The 19,366-nt window shown below is 48.8% G+C and overlaps 1 protein-coding gene across 2 annotated transcripts in view; it reads right to left on the bottom strand.

The window, feature by feature from the left end:
* The window catches only part of MYH9 (myosin heavy chain 9), a 96,030-nt gene that overhangs the window by 62,542 nt on the left and 14,122 nt on the right, over positions 1-19,366 (bottom strand). For both annotated transcript variants that reach the window (XM_037846402.1, XM_037846403.1), the window contains exons 2-3: positions 4,574-4,925; positions 52-208 (exon numbers count right to left, since the gene is read on the bottom strand). In XM_037846402.1, coding sequence (XP_037702330.1) covers positions 52-208; positions 4,574-4,906 — 490 coding nt within the window. In that variant the 5' untranslated portion in view covers positions 4,907-4,925. The remainder of the gene's footprint in view (positions 1-51; positions 209-4,573; positions 4,926-19,366) is intronic.

Below are 19,366 nucleotides of genomic sequence, written 5' to 3'. Positions count from 1 at the left end.
AACGGGGGCTGCCCTCATGTTCACCAAGCCTTCCCGCCCTGTGGCACTCACCTTGCATCATACTCCTGTAGGCGGTGTCTGTGATGGCGTAAATGTGCGGGGGCATCTCGTGCCTCTTCTTGCCCTTATACATTTCCACGATCTCCTCAGAGTAGATGGGCAAATTCTTATAAGGGTTGATGACCACACAGAACAGGCCTGAATAGGTCTAAAGAAAAAAGTAGCAAGGAGGAATGGGTTAGGACATCTGATTCTCAACAGCGTGCAACCCCTGTGGCAAAGTCTCTGCTGCTTCAAATGATCCTGAGTCAGCCTGAAAATCAAGCACTCCCGGTAGCACTCTCTTGGCCCTGCTCCGGCAAACGGGCTGTGGGCATGGGGTGCCCCAGCTCCTCTCTGCTCTTTCAGCTAAGGCTCCCCTGACTGCATGACTGCTGCCAGCATTGTATGTCAATGCGTATACATTATCAGGCAAGATCCATGGCAAGCTTCATGTACAGCAGAAATCTACTTAGAAAACCATATCCAAAGGACAATAAGAGATGTGTCTGTCATCATGAAAAATGTACAAACAGAAAAGGATTCAGCTGCAACACAGCAAACCATAGAGAAAAACAAATTACTCTACACTGAAGGATTCTCACAGATAATCAAGCTTAAACCCATCTAAGGTTGGGAAAACCCACAGTACTCCCAGAGTAGGCAGATCTTTTGTGGGCTAGTAGATCACTGGTTAAAAAAAAAAAAAACAACACATACACCTCTCCTCCTGGTACAGAGTTCCTATCTGGGGTGATGGAAATATTTTGGTAATGGCTAGTGGTGATGGCAGCACAACAGTGTGAGTGCAATTAACAGCACAGAAATATACATATCCTAATATGATTAAAAGAGGAAATGTTAGATTGTATAAATGGTAACAGAATAATAATTAAAATAAAAATTCAAGGCCTTACACTACACAGTGATCCCTAAGTTAAACCATGGACTTTAGTAGAACTATTATAAAAATGTGCTATCATCAATTAAACAAATGAGCCACACCAATGCAGGAACCAGTTGTGAAGACAAAGGCTCTTCCTGGGCATCAGTCAAAAGCTACAGCACTTGGAATTACCAGGCAGAAGTTAGATGGAAAGCAGAACTCTGGGGGACCCATGTACCATACACTGGTCTGCATTCAAAAGAGCAGCTGAGCTTAGGAATGAACAAGCGTGTTTGGCTGCCTCTTCTGTTTGGAGGAGGGGAAGGAGGCCCTCAACTTCCTTTATTCCTGGGGATAATCAGTCATTTGTTTTCCCTCCAACTTCTCTTTACACAAGGGACCAGGAAAGCGCCGAGGCAAAGAAGTTCACACATGGCATTGCCAACCTGCAACCTGTGGATCATGGGGAGACAGGAGCGGAGATTTTTCTGGGTTCTCTTCTGTGTGAATGTCAAGTAGGGACAAGATAGAAGGCCAGGGAGCTGCAAGGTCATCCCAAGAGCTCAGAGACAATCAAGCTTTGTTCCTGGGGTTTGAGAAAACCCACACTCTAGGAAATCCAGCCCGATAAAAGTGAAGGACACATGGCCACATATTTGTGGAGTGCCACAGGGCCAGACATTTTGACACAGCTGGCAGTGACAGCAGAGAGGAGGAGGGTTAGGACAAGTCCCTCCAGCAGATGGGGTTGGGTGGGCAGATGGGCTTGTGGAGGGTTCTACATGGGGCTCAGAGTTCCCAGGGCTAATCCCATAAAATCTGAGGGCTTGATTGGACTCAGCCCGATGCCATCAGGGCTCAGACAAGGTGGGAGGAAGGAAACAGCAACTCTGTGAGCACAGACACTGGGCAAGTGGCTCTCCTCCCACGCACCACGCCAGGAAGCAGCTCCATTCACAGGCCACAGAGGTTCTTTGTGCCCAACCGCCCCCCTGCCCAGGGCCTCACCCCCTGAAGGAAAAGACGGAGCAGCTGTGGTGGAGAATGAGCCACTCCACCCACAATGCCAGGCAAACCCTCTGCACAAAAGTCCTGAGGTAGCGATCTGGATCCTTGCATGTAAAGAGGTGGACAGCATGTGAGATGACATCTCCTGCCCAGCCAGCCCCACCAAGTGGCTTTAACCTCATCATGACTCAGCAGCTGCTGAGGTCTCCATTAGGACCACTGCAAAGACAAATCAACTTCCCCAGTGGTGTTGCAGAAGGAGGCTGGTCTGAGGCCAGAGAAACCGGCAGCCAAGGAGCAAAAATGATAGTTAATGCCTCCAGCCAGCTTAGGGAAAAAGTTCAGGTCCTTCCCACCATCCCTGCCTAAGAATAAAACCTGTGCATGTCGCTTTCGGAGGAAAGACAAAGCAACTAACATTGAACGCACTTTAATAACTAATATCCCTCTTTCTGGGGGAGGGAACAACCGTTTGCAGCCAGCTGACGTGGGCAATGGCATGCCGCCCAACTCAGGTTATGCTCAGCAAATCTCTAACAGGTCCCAAGTTGAACAGAGACACTGGTGAAAGGTGAAGCAAAAGAACAGGAATTACTTTCATCCATAACAAATAGTAGCAGCTACCTGGGTCCAGACCCTTCTGTGAGCCTGGTGCTGGCTGCGTACTTTACAAAGTTCTCACAGAGCCCTGGGAGGGGGAAGTGAGGCCCCACATTGCCCTGTGGCAGAGTAAAGGGCCGAGCTGGGATGTGAACCAGGTCTTGGAGGCTCCAACTCCAATGCCCTTAATCGCTCTGCTTTACTGAGCAGAGACCATCTCAGCTTGACAGCACAGCAGTGAGTGTAACATAAGTCTCACATCTGCCAAGAAGAAACAAGGGCACTGTGGCTCCCCATCCCACCCCTGCAGACAGACATGCTTCCTTAAAGGCCCTTCATTTTTCTGCAGGTCACTAATGCTGCACTTCAGTGGTTAACACTCCTATAGGTAGAGAATTTTAATTTGATCCCAAACAAGATACTCATCAAGAAACAGAGCAGTAACTGGGCTGACAGTTAGGAAACCCAAGTTCCAGCCTCAGCCCTGCCACCACTTACTGTGTGACCCTGGATAAGTCCCTTGCCATCCCTGGGCCTCAATTCTTCCCCCCTGCCATATTAGAAAGTTGGAGTAAGCTGGTCTCTGAAGAAGAATTTATCCAGGTGGACCATTCTAATATCTACTGGTTGATGGATCCTCAATTAATCAGGATCATCCCCAAAAGGTGGTCATCATGGCAGAAGGCGGGGAGGGAGGGGGGTTTGTTATTATGGCTTTATTTAGCAATCAGCAAGGTCCCCTCACTGGTCTGACCCAGGCAGAACTTCTGGGCAATCCAAATGGCCCAGGTTTAACAGAGGGTTTCTGTAGAAAGCAAGGCACTCACAATTATCAGTGTAGTGGGATAAGGCAAGAGGCCACAGAAACATGTCCTAAAGTCACTCTCAACTGTATAGAAAGTGGTAAGACTGACCCTGTGAGAAATGCTCACTGTTTTTGCAATAGGATGAGCCCAGCTCCCCCTTTTCTTATATGATCCTGAGTAAACCTCTCAGTTAGAGACTTGATCTCCCCCACTGTAAAATGAGAGGGCTGTAATAAATAATCTCTTAAGATTTTTTTTCCCTAAAGCTCAGAAAAAAATTTGAGAACTGGTTTATCCAGCCTCAAGACCAAGAAGGCTGAGGTGACCGTAACAACATATTTAAATAAATAACTATTTTAGGAATAATTAGAACTAGATAGTTCTTCCCCACTGGGGAGAACAGAAGGAATTTGGAATCAACATCATAACTTTCTGACTCAAGGCCATTGGAGCTTGGAGTCTATCACCAAGAGGAAGGGCGAATGCTCATTTCCTAATGTTTTCTCAACAGGTGATGAGCTGTCTTTTAGCAAATGCATCCCTTCTGGAGGAAAAAGAGAAGACCACGCCTGGTCTTGTAAGTGTTTTGGGCCTTTGCACATGCTGTTCTCTGGACTCTACTGTCAAGCTGGCATGGAACCAGCACTAAAGTATTGGGCGGACTAACTGATTCCAGCCTTACTTTTGGTAGCTCACCCCTGTGCAAACCATGGTCCCCAGGGAATTAAGTCAAATCTACAAGTCTCTACAAAGAATGAGATGGCAGAAGTGCCTAACATGAGATGCGGCAAAGTGGTGAGAATAGAGTGGACCAGGTAGTGCAGGAGGATCGGGGTGAGAAACAGGAAATGGTATTCCCCAACTTTAGAAGGAATCTACCACGCTGACCTGAACCTCTTTGTTTCCAGAAAGATTCAAGGTGTGGACCAAGGCCGGCAGGTGGGTAGGCATACATCAGATACGGCTGCTCCTCTCCCTACATCTGACTTAAAACAGACTTCCTGTTGTTACTACCAAACGCCTTGGCTATGCAGGGAAGACACAAAAGTAAGGTTCTATAGAACATTCCACCAAGACGCGCCAGTGCTGAAGTTCAAGGACATTGTCCTGGCCCTTCTTAGAGCCTCTCTACCAGACAGCCATCCCAGGCATCTGAGAGGGTGGGGGGCCTGGCACCTCCTGCCCTAGAGCCCCCAGGCTGCGGCCCCCATAGGATGCTCGGGGAGCCACTTACATAGATGAGCCCTGAGTAGTAGCGCTCCTTGAGGTTGTGCAACACTGAGGCTTCATTGAGGCACGTGAGCTCCGCCATGTCCTCCACCTTGGAGAACTTGGGTGGGTTCATCTTCTGGATGTCATCCTTGTTGATCTTCACCTTCTTCCCATTCTCCACCAGCTCCACGATGGCCTCTTCACCCACCTCTTCTTTGAGGCTGGCAGGCTCAAAGCCACTCTTGTCCGAGGGCACCCAAACCAACTTCTTGGCCGCCCAGTCTGCCTGGGCCAGTGGGTTATTGATGAAGTTTTTATCCACATAGAGATACTTATCAGCAGCTTGCTGTGCCATAGTGACTTACAGCCAGGACCTAAGGGAGGAAAAAGGAGAAGGCATTAGATACAACTGCAGCAGCCACACAAGGATTGCCCACACTCACCTCTATCTTTGTACACTTTACAGCACCACGATACAGCAGAATTCTATAGAACCAGGCTGCACAATTAACCAGAACTTTTCTGTTCCCAACTTTTGCGGGAAAGATTATATTACTAAAAAAACAAGTTGATATTAGAGATTTTGCACAAAATTAATAAGAAGTATCCTAGGATCAATACTCAATCAAATGTTCTATAAACAAAACTGTTGTGCCAACTGATAAGCATAAGAGTCTCAAACACAGGGAAGTGGGACCATACAATTTAAGAGGATTTTCAACAAAAAAAGGTTCTAATTAACCAAAAAATTCAAGCAATCCTACATGGTTCAAGTTTCCAGTTTGAAAACCTTTTTCTTATTTTACAGTCAACCAAGGCAAAACAAGAAAATAAAACACCAATATATGTTGTCACCAGATTTTAATTCCATCTTAATAATACAACTCAAAGAAATAAGGCAAGAAGAAAAGAAGTCAGGCTACGGGGGAACAAGCACTGGGTAGAGTTAGAATACTTCACTTGTGGGGCACACATGTGAAAAGGCAACTTCACAATTTATTGGCAACAAGAGCTTGAGCACATGTGTGTTTGCTTTTTTCAAAACTCATTTGCAAAATAAAGATGATTAAACAACAATCCCTTGTATCTGTGTGTTTACGGAATGCTTTCACACACATTACACTATCTCAATAGATATTCATCATAACAATTCCGTAAGGTAGGTAAAGCAAGCATTATTATCCTCATTTTACAGACAAGGAAACAGAAGCTCCCTGGAGTTAAGAGACTTGTGCAAAGCCACCAGGAAGAGGAGCCGGGGCTTCAGACGCCTAGGCCTGTGGTCTTCTCTCTACTAATATGGTAGTTATTCCTTTGGAGGCTGGGATGCTGAGAGGACTGTTCCTTTGCGTGAATCAAAAGCAGGGCTTAGAAACCTGGTCTGGCAGATCCAGCCCATGGCTACCAGCCCTTAGGAGGAAGCAGCCCAGAAGGGACAAAACTCACTGCCCAGTTCCCATCATGAGGTTAAGCCCCCATCCTTCCCCTCCTCCGGGATACCCAGGAGGACCCCAGTTCCAAATCCAGAGCCTCAGAGTGTCCATGCTTCCAGATGGATGCCAAGAGCTCTGGAGACTGGGGAGGGAAAGAGAAGGAAAAGCTAATCAGTCCGAGAAGGTGCGGCCCGGGCCTTATCAGGGCTCTTTAAATGGTTTCCAGATGGAGGCTGAAGGGCTCCTCTGGGCTTGCTCCAGGAAACCTGCACGCTCCCCCAGACAGAAGGGGGACAAGACCAAGGAGCAGAACAGGACAGCCTCACTCACCTGCTCCCTCAGCCAGGGGCTTCCCGGCACAAACAAACCCTGCAGCAGCTCATGGGGCCCAGGGGTACCCCCAGCCCTGCAAGGAGCACCCCCAAGAGCAAGCAGGACCCAGAGTCCCTCAGCACCAACCAGCAGGACAGGCGGCTGCGAACCACCAGGGCCTGCCACGATTGCTCATGTGGGTCTGGGGTCTAGGCAAGAGGCAGCTCCCAGGGCACTGCTGGTTTGTTTTGGCTTCCTCACTTCCACTCTGGGAAGTCCAATCACACAAATCAAAGGCTTCTCCCTGCCCGAGTAAACACCAGTTGTCCTCTGCTTCCTGCCATTCACCTGACCACCAGCCAAGTCAGCCTCCCCAGAGTGCCAGCACCCAGGCCCCTGAAAGCAGGCCCCCCAAAGCCTCCCCATCGCATCACTCACCTGCTCAGCAACGTGTGGCAATCACAGATTGCAGGATCTCCTGGGCTGCTGGTTGGATAAGACAACCTCCCATCAGCATACAAAGCGGGGTTCACCTAACCCTCACCACCGAGCATCCTAAATTTGCTGATAACTGAGAGGCCCCTTTGATCCAGCCCAGTGGAGACTCCCGAGGACACTGCATGGCCTCTACAAGATCCCTCCCAGTACCAAGTACCGTATTCCCTATGAACACCACGTCTCATTTAACTGCCAGTCCCCAGCTATAAATGAGGAAAAGACTCAGAGAGGTGAGTCACTTGCCCAGAGTCAACCAGCTGGTCATGGAGGATGTTCTCACCCAAGTCCGCCTGGCCCCCACTTGTGCCCTGCCCCCATACATTTGTCCTGGGGACCCTCCAAGAAGTCAGGCTGACCCTCGAGCCAAGCCGTAATGTCAATAACCTGAGGCACAGGGAGGGGAGGGGAATGCATTCTCAACATCCAACAAATATTTACTGAGCGTTACACCGGACAGGGAGCTGAATGAGTGAGCGAGCGTCCCCAGTGTGGGCTGTGCGGCCTGTCAGCAGGCAGGGCACTAGAATCCAACATCCTCCTGCCCTCAGCACAGGGAGGGCAGAAGCCGGCCCTGCTCAGACTCCACTTCACTCCAGCAACACCAATCCCGGGTGATGAGCAGTGAGGCCTGTGACTGGCTGCGAGAAGTGGCCTGGTGGCCTGGCTTCTAGGCCCACAGGGGCTCCCTAGGGCTGCAGGAGCCAGGCGCTTGGCCCATCCGGGAAATCTGGGGAAACTGCCGGCCCTTTCATAAGCCTTTTAGGAGTGTCTCTGTGCCAGAGGGCCATAAACATCACAGTGGCTGGCAGGGGAAGGGGCAATTAGTGACCAGCTGGCACTGACTACTCCTAACAGCTCACCAAGGACTGGAGACCAAGACACGATTCCTGGGAGAAGAGCCAGATGGTGGCGAGAATCAAAATGCCAGACAAGTGTTGGTGAGGACGTGGAGAAGTCAGAAGCTCGTACGCTCCTGGTGGGCATGTGAAAGGGTGCAGCTGCTTTGGAAAACAGTCTGGTGGTTCCTCAAACAATTACACAGAGTTACACTATGACCCAGAAATTCTACTCCTAGGAGAATTCTACTCCTACCCTACCCAAGAGAAAGGAAAACAAATGTCCCTACAAATTCTTTTCACTATTCATACCAGCTAAAAGGTGGAAACAACCCAAGTGCCTGTCAGTGGGCAAATGGATAAACAAAATGTGGTTGGAATATCGTTTGGCCACAAAAAAGGAATGAAGTACCGACATGTGCTGCCACATGGGTGAACCCTGAAGACACTGCTAAGTGTGAGAAGCTGGTCAGAAAAGAGCACTTACTACCTGATTCCATTCCTGTGACAGCCCAGAATAGGGATTCCACAGAGACAAAGCGAAAGGATCTAGGGTTCCTTCCTGAAGTGGTGAAAGTGTTCAAAAATTGACTGTGGTGATGGCTGCACAACTTGGAATATACTAAAACCACTGAAGTGTGCACTTACGGGTGAACTGCAAGGTACATGAATTATAGCTGTTAAAGGCAGGGGTGGGGGATACATGGTGCCCCTGCCCATAAAGACCAGGGTGGCCAAGGACCCCCTAGAAGGCCAGGTGAGAGGAGCCCCCGTCGCCTCAGAACCTCCCCCAGCAGAACTCTTCATTACCCAGGGCTGGCCCTGCTCCGCCAGGCCAAGGACACAGCTATTTGGTTTCCGCCACTTTGTGGGGATGACGTGGATTGGTAACAGGGCCAAGATCAATACAGGGGTTAGACCGTGGGGAGGGCCACAGAGGTCACGCGAAACAATGGGGTTTCTATGCAAGGCCCCCTGGGCTTGACGGGAACCTACACAATCCGTGCTTCAGGGGCCCCGGGGCTGCCAGCTGCCCAAGAGGCTACTGACTCCCCATGCTCCCAGTGAGGAAGCCAGCGGTGTGCACAGGTTGAAGCCACCTCTCCAGGACACACTGGAAAGGGCTTCTAAAATTAACTAAGGGGCACTAGAAAAGGGCACTAGCAGCCCACATGCAGCCACTTCCCCCCACTGTCCTGGGACTGCTCTGAAACGTTTAAACTGCACATAATATAAACATCCCCCCAATGAAAGGAAAACATCCCCCTAACTTCCTGTTAACCCCCCCTCCCCCACAAACGATCACAGTTTCTCTTTTTATATGGCCCCATCTGGTCCTGGTTCACAGAAACACTTGCTTTTTAACTTTTATTTGCAGGACAGAATTTTTCACATTTTGTGTCTTCCCTACTTTTGATGACTCTTTTCCCATAGTGCCATCATGTGCTTAATCATTTTTAATGGCTGCATAACATTCCAAAGGTTTTTTTTGTTTATTTGTTTAATCACCACTTATTAGTGTTTTTTCCCTCCTGTGGAGTTTTTTTCCCCCTCTTCATTTCAAGTAACACCTTGAGATAATTTTCCAGAAGAGTTACTGGAGCAAAGGAACATTCAAACATTTGTACAGCCCTCATATGTATTATTAAATCGTTTTCCAAAAGGGTTGATTTGGTGTGCACTGCCATCTGAACAGGGCAAACAAGGGACAGTTTGATGCAGCCACACCAGGACTGGGTACCATTAAAAGATACATGTATCATTCAGTTAACTTAACATGTATGAAATTGTAACTGGTTTACTTTTAAAAAAATTACTAGCCTTTCAACAACATATATTTATATATGTCTACAGGAAAGATCTTTGTGGCTCAGATTAGGGAACCTCCGGAAGTCCTAGGATCAGCAGGGAACCAGCAGGCAAGGGGCAAAGGGGAGAGAAACCGACGCTCCTGCCTCGGTGACTGGCTCAGCTGTGGCCCTCTGCAGCCTCCCCCACCCGGCTTCCGGCAAGGCGGCTTCCTGCGGGTGCCATTCCAACTCCAAGAAACCCAAGGAGTTGCCTTTTTAGGCCATAATCAAGCCACACACAACCAAAGGCTAAATTAGGACTCTCAGGAAATGATGAAACTGAAAGTAAGTAGCTTGACCAAAAACCTTGGCTTTCAACTCAAAATATAATTCCTCGATTATTGACTTCCCCCTACCAAACATGCATTCAGACCTTATATTCCTCCCTGTTTTCCCAATAATCCTCTCCCTCCCTCCCTGTTTCTCTTTTTATTTATTTTTCTGTTTGGAAAAGAAACTGCTAGCCTCTTAAAGAGGGAACATATTGGTCCAAACACTGCATGCTTTTCCATTCCTAGACAACCAGGATTTATGTAAAGCCTTCCCTGGGCCAAGTTCTAGGCTAGGAGCTTTCATACCCATCATAAAACTGCCATGTACTGCTACTAAGCGCTACATTTTCTCACTCCTTCCTCAAGATAAATTCATAAGGCATATTTCATCCTATTCATTTTACAAACAAGGAAAATGAGACTCAGGTCAGCAATCTCAAGTCGAAACTCAGACCCATGTGGCTTCCATGACTGCCTTCCCCACAAACTCACTGGAGTTACAAGAAGAAACGAAGAAAACAAACTGAGAACCCTTCTGATTAACATATCAGTAAAAAGACATTAATTTTGCCAACCCAGAGCTATACACCATGCCCTCACACTGCCTTTCACAAGAGACTCTGCACACATCCACCTTACATCGCTCGAGCTAAAAGTAAGAAGGTGAGTGAGTGTGCACCAGCTCAGCCAGGTATGGCCTTGGTTTGCCAGGAGCTGGACTAACCAATCTCCAACGGCACTTGGCGGGCCAAGGCTCCAGTCCAGAGATCCCGGCAGCCCCAACCAGACACTGGAAGCCCCCGTACCAGAGTCATCACTGACTTATGCAAGCAGGTTCCTCTATTTGTTTTTTCATAGCCACCCCTATCCCAGAGAACACAGATGAACATGTCCCTTCCTCTTGCTGCTTACAGCCACTGGTTCTGAGCTAACCGAAGCCACTGAGGTACCAAAATTTCATGGTGATGGAAAGTTCTACGCAGGCAGCTGCTGTAACATTGTATAGACATTTTCAAACCCATTAAATTTGCTTATATAATCAACTAATACATAGTGAGAATCTAAAAAAAAATGTGGCAAAGGTGTAAAGGACCCAAAGAGTATAGTGTTGTGGAGTGACAGATGGCAGACACACAACTAGCTAAAGTGGACAGAGAGCAAGCTCCTTTGTTTTCTTTCTGTTTGCCTTGGCATCTAACAACCAAACATAGCAGGCACCTAATAGAAAGATTTGCCATGTGAAAGAATGAAGAGCAATCATTTGCTGTGTGACCTTCAGCACGTGCCACCTTTTCCAGCCTCGACTGTAAATGCAGATAATATTCCGGGCCGCCCTCTCTCACAGGACTCTTTAATTCAATACATATCATAGCACCAAGAGGCTGACATACATAACAATGAGACAGGACACACCTGAAGACCCATAAGAACAACCACTTCCAACACCAGACTCCAAGAAGGAAGACTGGACAGAAACAAGCGACTTGCTATAGGATCAAAGAGAAAGTGGTTGTTCATTTAAAAACTTGGGATCCAGGGAGAGTTTCATAGATGCTGTGACGCTTAAGCTGGGTCCTGGAACATGGCAGACATAAAAAGGGGAAAGGGAGAGATGGTGGAAAAGTGTCCCAGGCTGAAGGAGGAGAGTGAAAGTCAAAAGGTAGAAAGAGGAGGCAGTGTTTCATTAACTATAAAGTGATTGATCCTTTAAGGTGGGATTTCTCAACCTCAGCATTATGGACATCTGGGCCTGGATAATTCTCACCTGCTGGGGCCTGTCCTCCGCATGGTAGGCTATTGAGCAGCAACCCTGGTCTCTACCCACTTGATGCCAGTAGCATCACCCAGTTGTGACAACGAAAAATGTCACTCAACACTGCCAAATGTTTCCGGGGGGTGGGGGGCAAAACTGCTCCAGTTGAGCAGGAGCAAGTGTAGCAGCACGAAGACAAAAACTCGGCTAAGTAAATTCTATTTTGAAGCGCACAGGTCAAAGCTTCTTAATAGAACACAAATTTCCTGGACAAAAAGATTCCCAGAACCCAAACAATCACTCACTTATGACACAGTTACCAACAAATGATTTTCCCTTTTAATATACTGTCCTTTAAGGGAACTTACCTACCCTCACCTTTTAGCCTGTACTTTAAAGATACCTAAATGCTCAATTAAAAACAAACAAACAAAAAAAAACAAGGCAAATGAGACTGATATGCTTCCCAAAGCAGGGCATGAGGCTCTCCACACGACAGCTCGGCACATGATTCATAAGCAAAGTTCACCAGCTTCAGAAGGTCCAGGTGTTTAATGGAAGACAAGTAGCAGCCACGTCTCAGAAGCAGCTCCCGTGGCTGTGCCAGCTCACCATCCAGGGGATTCTATCAAATACTAGTTATTGAGTAGTTTGGGCAAATAAGGATTAGGCCCAGGAAGTCCATGGCTTCCCACCAAAGCAGAAAGGCCCAGGTGAATCTTCTCCAACCCAGAACACTCCCTGAGTCCTCTGATATATCCAAGCACCTAGCAGCCATCTCCACCTGGAGAGCCACGGCACCATCACACCTGAACACCCCTCACCATCCAGACCCACCTCCTATCCTGGGAAAGACCTTGTCCATCTGGTCACCATAGATAGTCATTCTGAACTCCTTCCCGTTTGTCGACAAGCCCCCTGCCAACTCCATGGCCAGTGTACCGCTCCAGGTCAGGCCCACATCACCTCCTATGGGGATGCAACTGCTTCCTTTGCTAGCCTTCCCCTGACTTCCACATCCTTCAAATCAATCCTCCTTGCTGCCTTCAGGATTACTCACCAGCCCAAAACTATATCCATACTACTTCTTATTTTATTGATATCACTTGCTAGTTCAAAACACAGCACTGGCCCCACACTTTCAGAACAAAACTGGGTCATCCTTGCATGGGGCACAGGTCCTGTGTGAACCTAATCCATTAACCTGCTGCCACCCACCCTTCCTTTCTGCCACAGTTGTTTGGAACTACTCATAATTCCCCGATCACATCCCACTCTGCTCATGCCTCCAAGCCTCCAAAGAACCCTATGCACCAGGAACCCTCTCTCAAATCTCATCTTCAATGCCACCTTCTCTGTAAAGCCCTCCCTAATTGCCACAGAAACTCTTACCCTGTGTCCATCCCCTCAGTGCTTTGTACTCATCCCCACTGCAGTAAGCAAATGGTTGAGCTACAATTATTTCAAGTTTTATTTGAGGACAGGGACCAGGTCTCAGTCTCTCAATTCCAAATATCTAGCACAATACCTGACCCAGAGTTTCATGAATGAATAAATGAATGAGTGAGTGAATGAGGAACAGGCAAAGATGAGAAAACAGAGTAATTAGGAAGGTTTATCCAAGAGGCTGGAAAATCCCTTTGAGCTGTGGAAAGTAGGCCAGAGTTAGAGAATCAAAGTCAACAAGGAGATCTGTGTTGAAAGCATGTAAGAGGGGCATGGTCACCTTATTTGTTAGAAAAACCAAGCCATTTATGGGCTTATTTTCATATCACCAAAGCAAAAAGTGAAAGGAAGCACATTGGGGGTTACAATCCACAAAGAGAAATAAATGGTAAAATTTAATGGTCCCCAAGAAGCTTTGCATAAGGTTGAATAAGCCATCTGTTTTCTGGAACCTCCCAGCATCCCATGATTACCCAGGGTGGAGGTGCTTACTACCTACCACCAGACTGAAACATCCGAAAGGACCTCCTTCATTGGGGTGCAATAAAAGGCCCAGCCCCCTCCACACTTCTCCTAGAGCACTTGGTCTAAGCAGGTGTTGGAGACACCAACCTTTGGTACAGACTCAGAAGTGAAGAAGGGAATTTGGAAAAGCCACAGCTGTTTGGGGCAATGATTTTGAAAATCTCAAGACAAGTGCTTGCAATACACTGTGCTGGAATGGAAAGGGCACAACTTCAGAGTCAAACAGACCTCGGATGGAACTGCCCCCCACACACACATACACATACCACTGTTCTTGTGATCTTGAAGGTGTCAGCACCTCAATTTTCTAACTTTAGGATGAGAAAAAATACCCAGTATCAGAGAAGTTGTAACAAGTTCCCAGCAAAGAATCCAACACTTAATAGGAACTCCTCAACCCAACTCCAGTATCTTGTCCTCCAGGCCTAATCAATCCTATCCTTCCTAGGAATGACACCTGGAGCCAATGAAGAGTTTCCAGAAGATTGGTGACTCTCTCTGGGTTACACCAGTCCACAGAGGAAAACATGGCATACTGCAGCGACTCCCGACTACAGGGATTTGCAAAAGGGAAGAGGTTTCATGGCTGAGTGGGGCTGGAAATGCTGCCTACCCACGGCCTTCTTGCAGAGGCACAATGAGCATGAAAGGTTCTGAGAAGCCTTCAGTAAGGAAACCTGCTTAACTCTGTCCAGTGAGCCTTAGCGCCCATCAATATCCTGCAGGAAAAATATTTCTCAGATGCTGGGTGGGAAACAGTGGGGTGGCAGGACGTGCATCAGGCCTGCAAAGAAGAGCTGGGTCACATCTGGCTTGGCAATAACCCACTGGACAACCCTGCAGAAGTCACCATCCAGAAAATGTGCTACCTGCTCAGAAGGGGCTGCTATCAGGCTCAAACAAGATAATGGACGCAGGAGCCTCCCTGCTTAAACACCAGAATTATGAGAGCAGTTATCTACAGGGAGGGGTCATCAAAGTGGCCAACCTTATAGCATACTGGAAATGGGCCCCGTCCCCAAGGCCAGAAGACAGGGGTCTTCCCAGATGCCCAGAGCCAAGGAGGACTAAAGCTGCTGAGGAATGAGAAGAAGGCAGGTGGCCCCCTCCCCTCCCCACCTCAGGAATGTTGTTTGCTTGCAGAAGAAGCTGGGACTTGTTTCCATTAGCAGTATTCCAAACCAAGCCTGGGCTGATGCCGAGCAGATAAGAAACCCAGACCAGGGAAAGGCCAGAGAGGAATTTAGCACCGGAGCCCCAGAGCCTCCCCTCTTTGCCCTTCCCTCCGCATCAGGCTGCACATGGGGGCTCCCCATAATTTCTAGGAGCCCACAGGAGCAATGCTTCCATTTACCTAACCATGGATCGCTGGGCTTGTGGTTATTTGGATTCTGCTCACACCCAACAGACCCCAGGCCATCAAAAATGACTCCAGAATCCTGTGCGTAGAATCCCTCAGGTTTTCCTGGGCAAACCTGTGTGAAGAATGGGGGGGGGGGGGTAGCTTGAGAGGAGGATGGCGTTTAAAGCGGGGGCAGTTCACCCAGGATCTTATCAGCCATGTTAAGGAATGTGGACTGTATTCCAGGGACGAGGAGAAGCCACCACAGGCTGGTGGAGTGGGGTGAGTGACATCATCAGATTTGTATTTTAAAGAGATCAATCACCCTCCCTGGCCTGACTTCAACCGAAGGGGGAAGGGGGAAGTGTGGGTGAGAAGGCAGCAGCTGGAAAGTACCAAGGACCAGCAAGGAAGGAGCCTCCAATCTGAGAGAAGACCAAGGCTCTAGACTAGGGAGAAAGTGGTTAAATGCCACAAGAGAGGGACAGAGGACAAGAGAGGTCTCACCCTCTGATCTACTACACCCAACAGCCCAGCTCCTCCAGGGTCTCGGGCTTCCGTGTCCTCCCACAGTCCTTTCCTCCCAAATGAGAAGTTACCCAGCACTCCCAGGAGTCTGAGGAATGGTATCCTCCTAGCACCCTGGGCACTGCTCTCATGCAGGGTCTGTCACCCCAGCTCAAGTGCCCAATGGGGTCTGATCCTAAAAGACGCCACCCTCAGGGCCAAAGACACCCCACGAGGGTCCTCAGCACAGAAATCGTTTTATAATGAAAGAAGCGATCAGCCGATGACTCAGGGCAGAAAGCAGAGCCTGAAGACAGCCCATTCATGCCAGACCCCAAGCCCACCCCAACCTGGAAAGCAGGAGCTCAGACAATGCCCGGAGAGAAGCAGGTTCACCCATGGCCTTTAGACCCGACCAACGCCTCCAACCTCCTTCCAGCCCCACCTCTAGTGTCCCCTGCCGGACGCCCTCCAGGATGGCCACTCTGCTCCCTCAGCACTGTCTTGGTTCACCCATCTCCCCAGGAGACAGGCTAGATGGCCCTCCCCCTGCTTCTCCACTGACTTACGACCAGCTGTGAGGGCCACCCCACCCAGATAGCCTCTCCTCACAGATACCACCCCAGGCCAACAACAGCCCCATCCGCCTTATTCCAGAACTACTGGAAGGCAGGGCCAGTGCTTTCCCCTCTGCCCACCCACCCCCACCCACTCACTCAAGTGCTGGCTGAGCCCAGAGTACTGCACGGGGGGCCTCCCACAGTGCTTCCCGAAATGAACTGAAGTGAGGCCAGAGCCCACGCTGGGTCTTCAGGGAACCTGACTGTCTAGGATAATAACCATCACGAAGGTAACCTAATCCCCTCACATCTCATGTCTACCAAAGGAAGGAAGAAGGAATGGAGAGAAGGACACATCAGCACAGGATTAATCATCTTTCACCCAGTGGTAAAAGATCTGGCAGGCGTGCCACCAGCTAGATCTGTGGACAAGTCATCTGCGCTGGACCTTGACTTTGCTCTTAATTGGTTCAATATTTGCACGGTGAGATCACCTACTCAGAAATGAGCTTTCACCCAGCTGCCCAGGGGAAGCTGCAAAGAGAAGCAAGTCCTTTCAGGTATGGGGGTGATAGCGAGGCCCAGATTATCCCCTCAGACTCGCCCCCGGGTTCCAGAGACTGGCTGCCTTCACGACTGGAAAGGTACACTGAGCACCCCAACCACGCCCTCCTGCAGGTACCATCCCCGACCTTGCCAGAGGCTCCCCAAACACGCACAAAGGGCAACTTGAGCCCTTCAGATTCCTGCAGCGAAGTCATCCCTTCCTTTTGGTTCTGCTGATAGAATGGTTTTTCTTTCCTCAAGCTGTTTGAGCATAGTTTGCTGAAACCCAAAGCAAAAAAAATAACCATACTTGAAAGATTTAATTATACGGCCACTGTCTCAACGGGAAAGTGCAGCACGCTGGTTTCCTCATCCACATCATGACTGCTGAGAAACAGAAGCCGAGATCAGAAACTAAAGACAGCCCTGAAGGCCACTCAGGCCAGTGCCCAACAAGCCTTCAGCACCGCCTTATTCTCTAAGTGATATTTACATTAAAACAAAACAAAATAAAAATCAGCTTGATTGTGTAGCCTCTTCCACCAACTCCCAAGCCGACTCTGGCCCTGCTGGCCTGAGAGCTCAAGGGCAGGGATGGGGTCCGAGCCCTCACAGGGCCCCCACTGCCTGGCAGACAGCAGGCGCTGCAACAGTGCCTGATGAACCAAAGCACAGGGGAGGCTCCAGTCTTCCAGGAGGTCCAAATGCAAGGGAGTCAGTCTAACAACACCCCTGTCACCCGGGCTTAAGTGCAAATGTTCAGCCCAATAAATGCAGGCTTTTACCATGTGTTCATTTCTCCCTTTAGGAGGCAAGACAGCCACAGCCTGGAATGGGCCAAGGCTTCTCTGTGGCTGTCCAGGAGGGATGATCACCATCCTCAATCTGCTCACCAGGCTGGAACCACTCTCCTGCCTTAATTAGAGCTAAATCTGACTCTCACAAAGTTATTTTGATTGTAGGAGACCCATGACTGGCCAGAGGTCAATGGCAATCTTCCTGAATTGATCAATCTTCCTCAATTGACTCTGACAATGAGCCTCATGGCTGAAAAGAGAGAAACCTTCCAAAAGGCGATAACTTATTCATGACCTTTATGGAAGGTGTCTCCGAGAGAACCAGACTCAGGAAGCAGAAAGCCTGGGATCGGAATTCCTGGCCAGTCACTTAACTAACAGGCCTCAGTTTCTCCACGTGTCAAATGGGGAGATATCAGCTACCTCAGAAGAATGAGGAGGAGGGCAGCCCCCAGCAAGCCCGGGGGCAGCTTCCTGAACCTCGGCCCCTTCTCTGCACTGTGGCCTGGCTCCTGGCTGGTGGCTCCCCCAGTGTGCCAACCCCACCCCACCCCCACCCCATCTTCCCGCATCTCTTAAGATGCCTGTGTCGCTGCTGAGTTCACAATGAGTCAGTCACAGACACTGCCCTTACAGAGTCCACTTCAGGAGTTTGAAGTCACATCCTGCCTACCTTAATGCAACATGATTTATTCCACTTCAGGAATGCAGCTCATTTCCCAGAATTTTGTAAAGAACTTCAGTTAAAAGAGCTTGATCTTGCGAGGGGCTCTATTTATGGCTTGGCTGCAAGGCCTTGAGGAGCCCCAGCTCTGCTCTGACCTGTATGTGGGAACCACACAAAGTCGAGGTTGGAAGAGGCCTCCAGGAGCATCTCATCCTGGGGGTTCAAAAATTTTTTTTAAATCTCCAGCCAGTGAAAAAAAAAAAAAACAAGCATGTCAAAAAAGTTTCACAAAATAATACAGACATGCCGTGCACTCTGCTATTTTTTATTTGGATCTATTTTATTTCATTTCTTAAAATGCTGGTTGCAGCCTTCTTAAGTAATTCCACAACCCCCCAGGGAGTCTCCACCAATAGTCTGAAAAACCTCAATCTGACTCCACCCTCAATGAGATGAGGCTCAGACTAGTTCAGCAACTTGCCCAAGGTCACACAGTGAGTTAGGCTCTCTGTGGGAGAGCTCAACCTCAGGCAGGTAAGACAGCAGCAGCAGCAGCAGCAAATGATCCCCCAACATGTGTTAGACACACTCATCTTACCTGTTTACATAATCTGATCCCAATATCCTTGACAAAGCCAAGGCAGTATTATGCTGCCCCCGTTCCCTGCCTCCCATCTCCCCTTAAAAAAGAGAGCAACTCACGGGCTCAGAGAAGTGAAGTGACTTACCTAAATAATTGGGATGTATGAAACACTCTTTGAGGACAAGGTGGAAGATGACAAGGATAGAAAAAAGAACCCAGTTTCCTCGGTACCCAACAGAACAACAGATGAAATCCAGCTACAAGGAAAACATCACACAAATCTCCATTCCCAACCCTACAATGAAGAGATGCCCCCAAGTGATGTATCTCAAAGGCTTCTTACTAGAAAGGTCAGCTGGAGAGGAAGGTGGGACCGGGCAGGCGCTAGCCACACATTTATATGCCTGGGGCATAACCTAACCTTATAATGAACAGATGATTGTGCACTGACAGTATGTGTGTTTACAGACACACAGAGACACCCTCCATAAACAGGAAGCCCAAGGTTTCCAATCCTCTAGATCAGTGGTTCCTAACCCTTCCAGCCATCAAGGACCCCCTTTGAGAATTTGATGAAGGCAGTGAGCCCTCTGCACACCATTTTAAGAGGCTCACAGAGGCCCTGAAGTGCAGTCCAAGGATTTTTAAGAGCACCCCAAACTCAAACTCCAGATCTAGAGGAAAAAGGCAAAGGGATCAGAAAAATGCTTCGTTCTCTCCACCAAGGCATCATGAACAGGACTTGACAAGAATTCTGTTCCTTCGTTACCCTCCCAAGGATTAAGTAGGATCTAAAGAAGAGGTTTGAGGAAATGCACAAAGCTTCAGCGAGGACAGTCCAATGGTGAGAGTTTGCGTGGGACAGGGAAGATTTGGGAGGGTGGGACA

The sequence above is a fragment of the Choloepus didactylus genome, chromosome 8, assembly GCF_015220235.1.
Source record: "Choloepus didactylus isolate mChoDid1 chromosome 8, mChoDid1.pri, whole genome shotgun sequence".
NCBI classification, from domain to species: Eukaryota; Metazoa; Chordata; class Mammalia; order Pilosa; family Megalonychidae; genus Choloepus; species Choloepus didactylus.
This window is presented reverse-complemented; position numbering and strand designations above follow the sequence as displayed.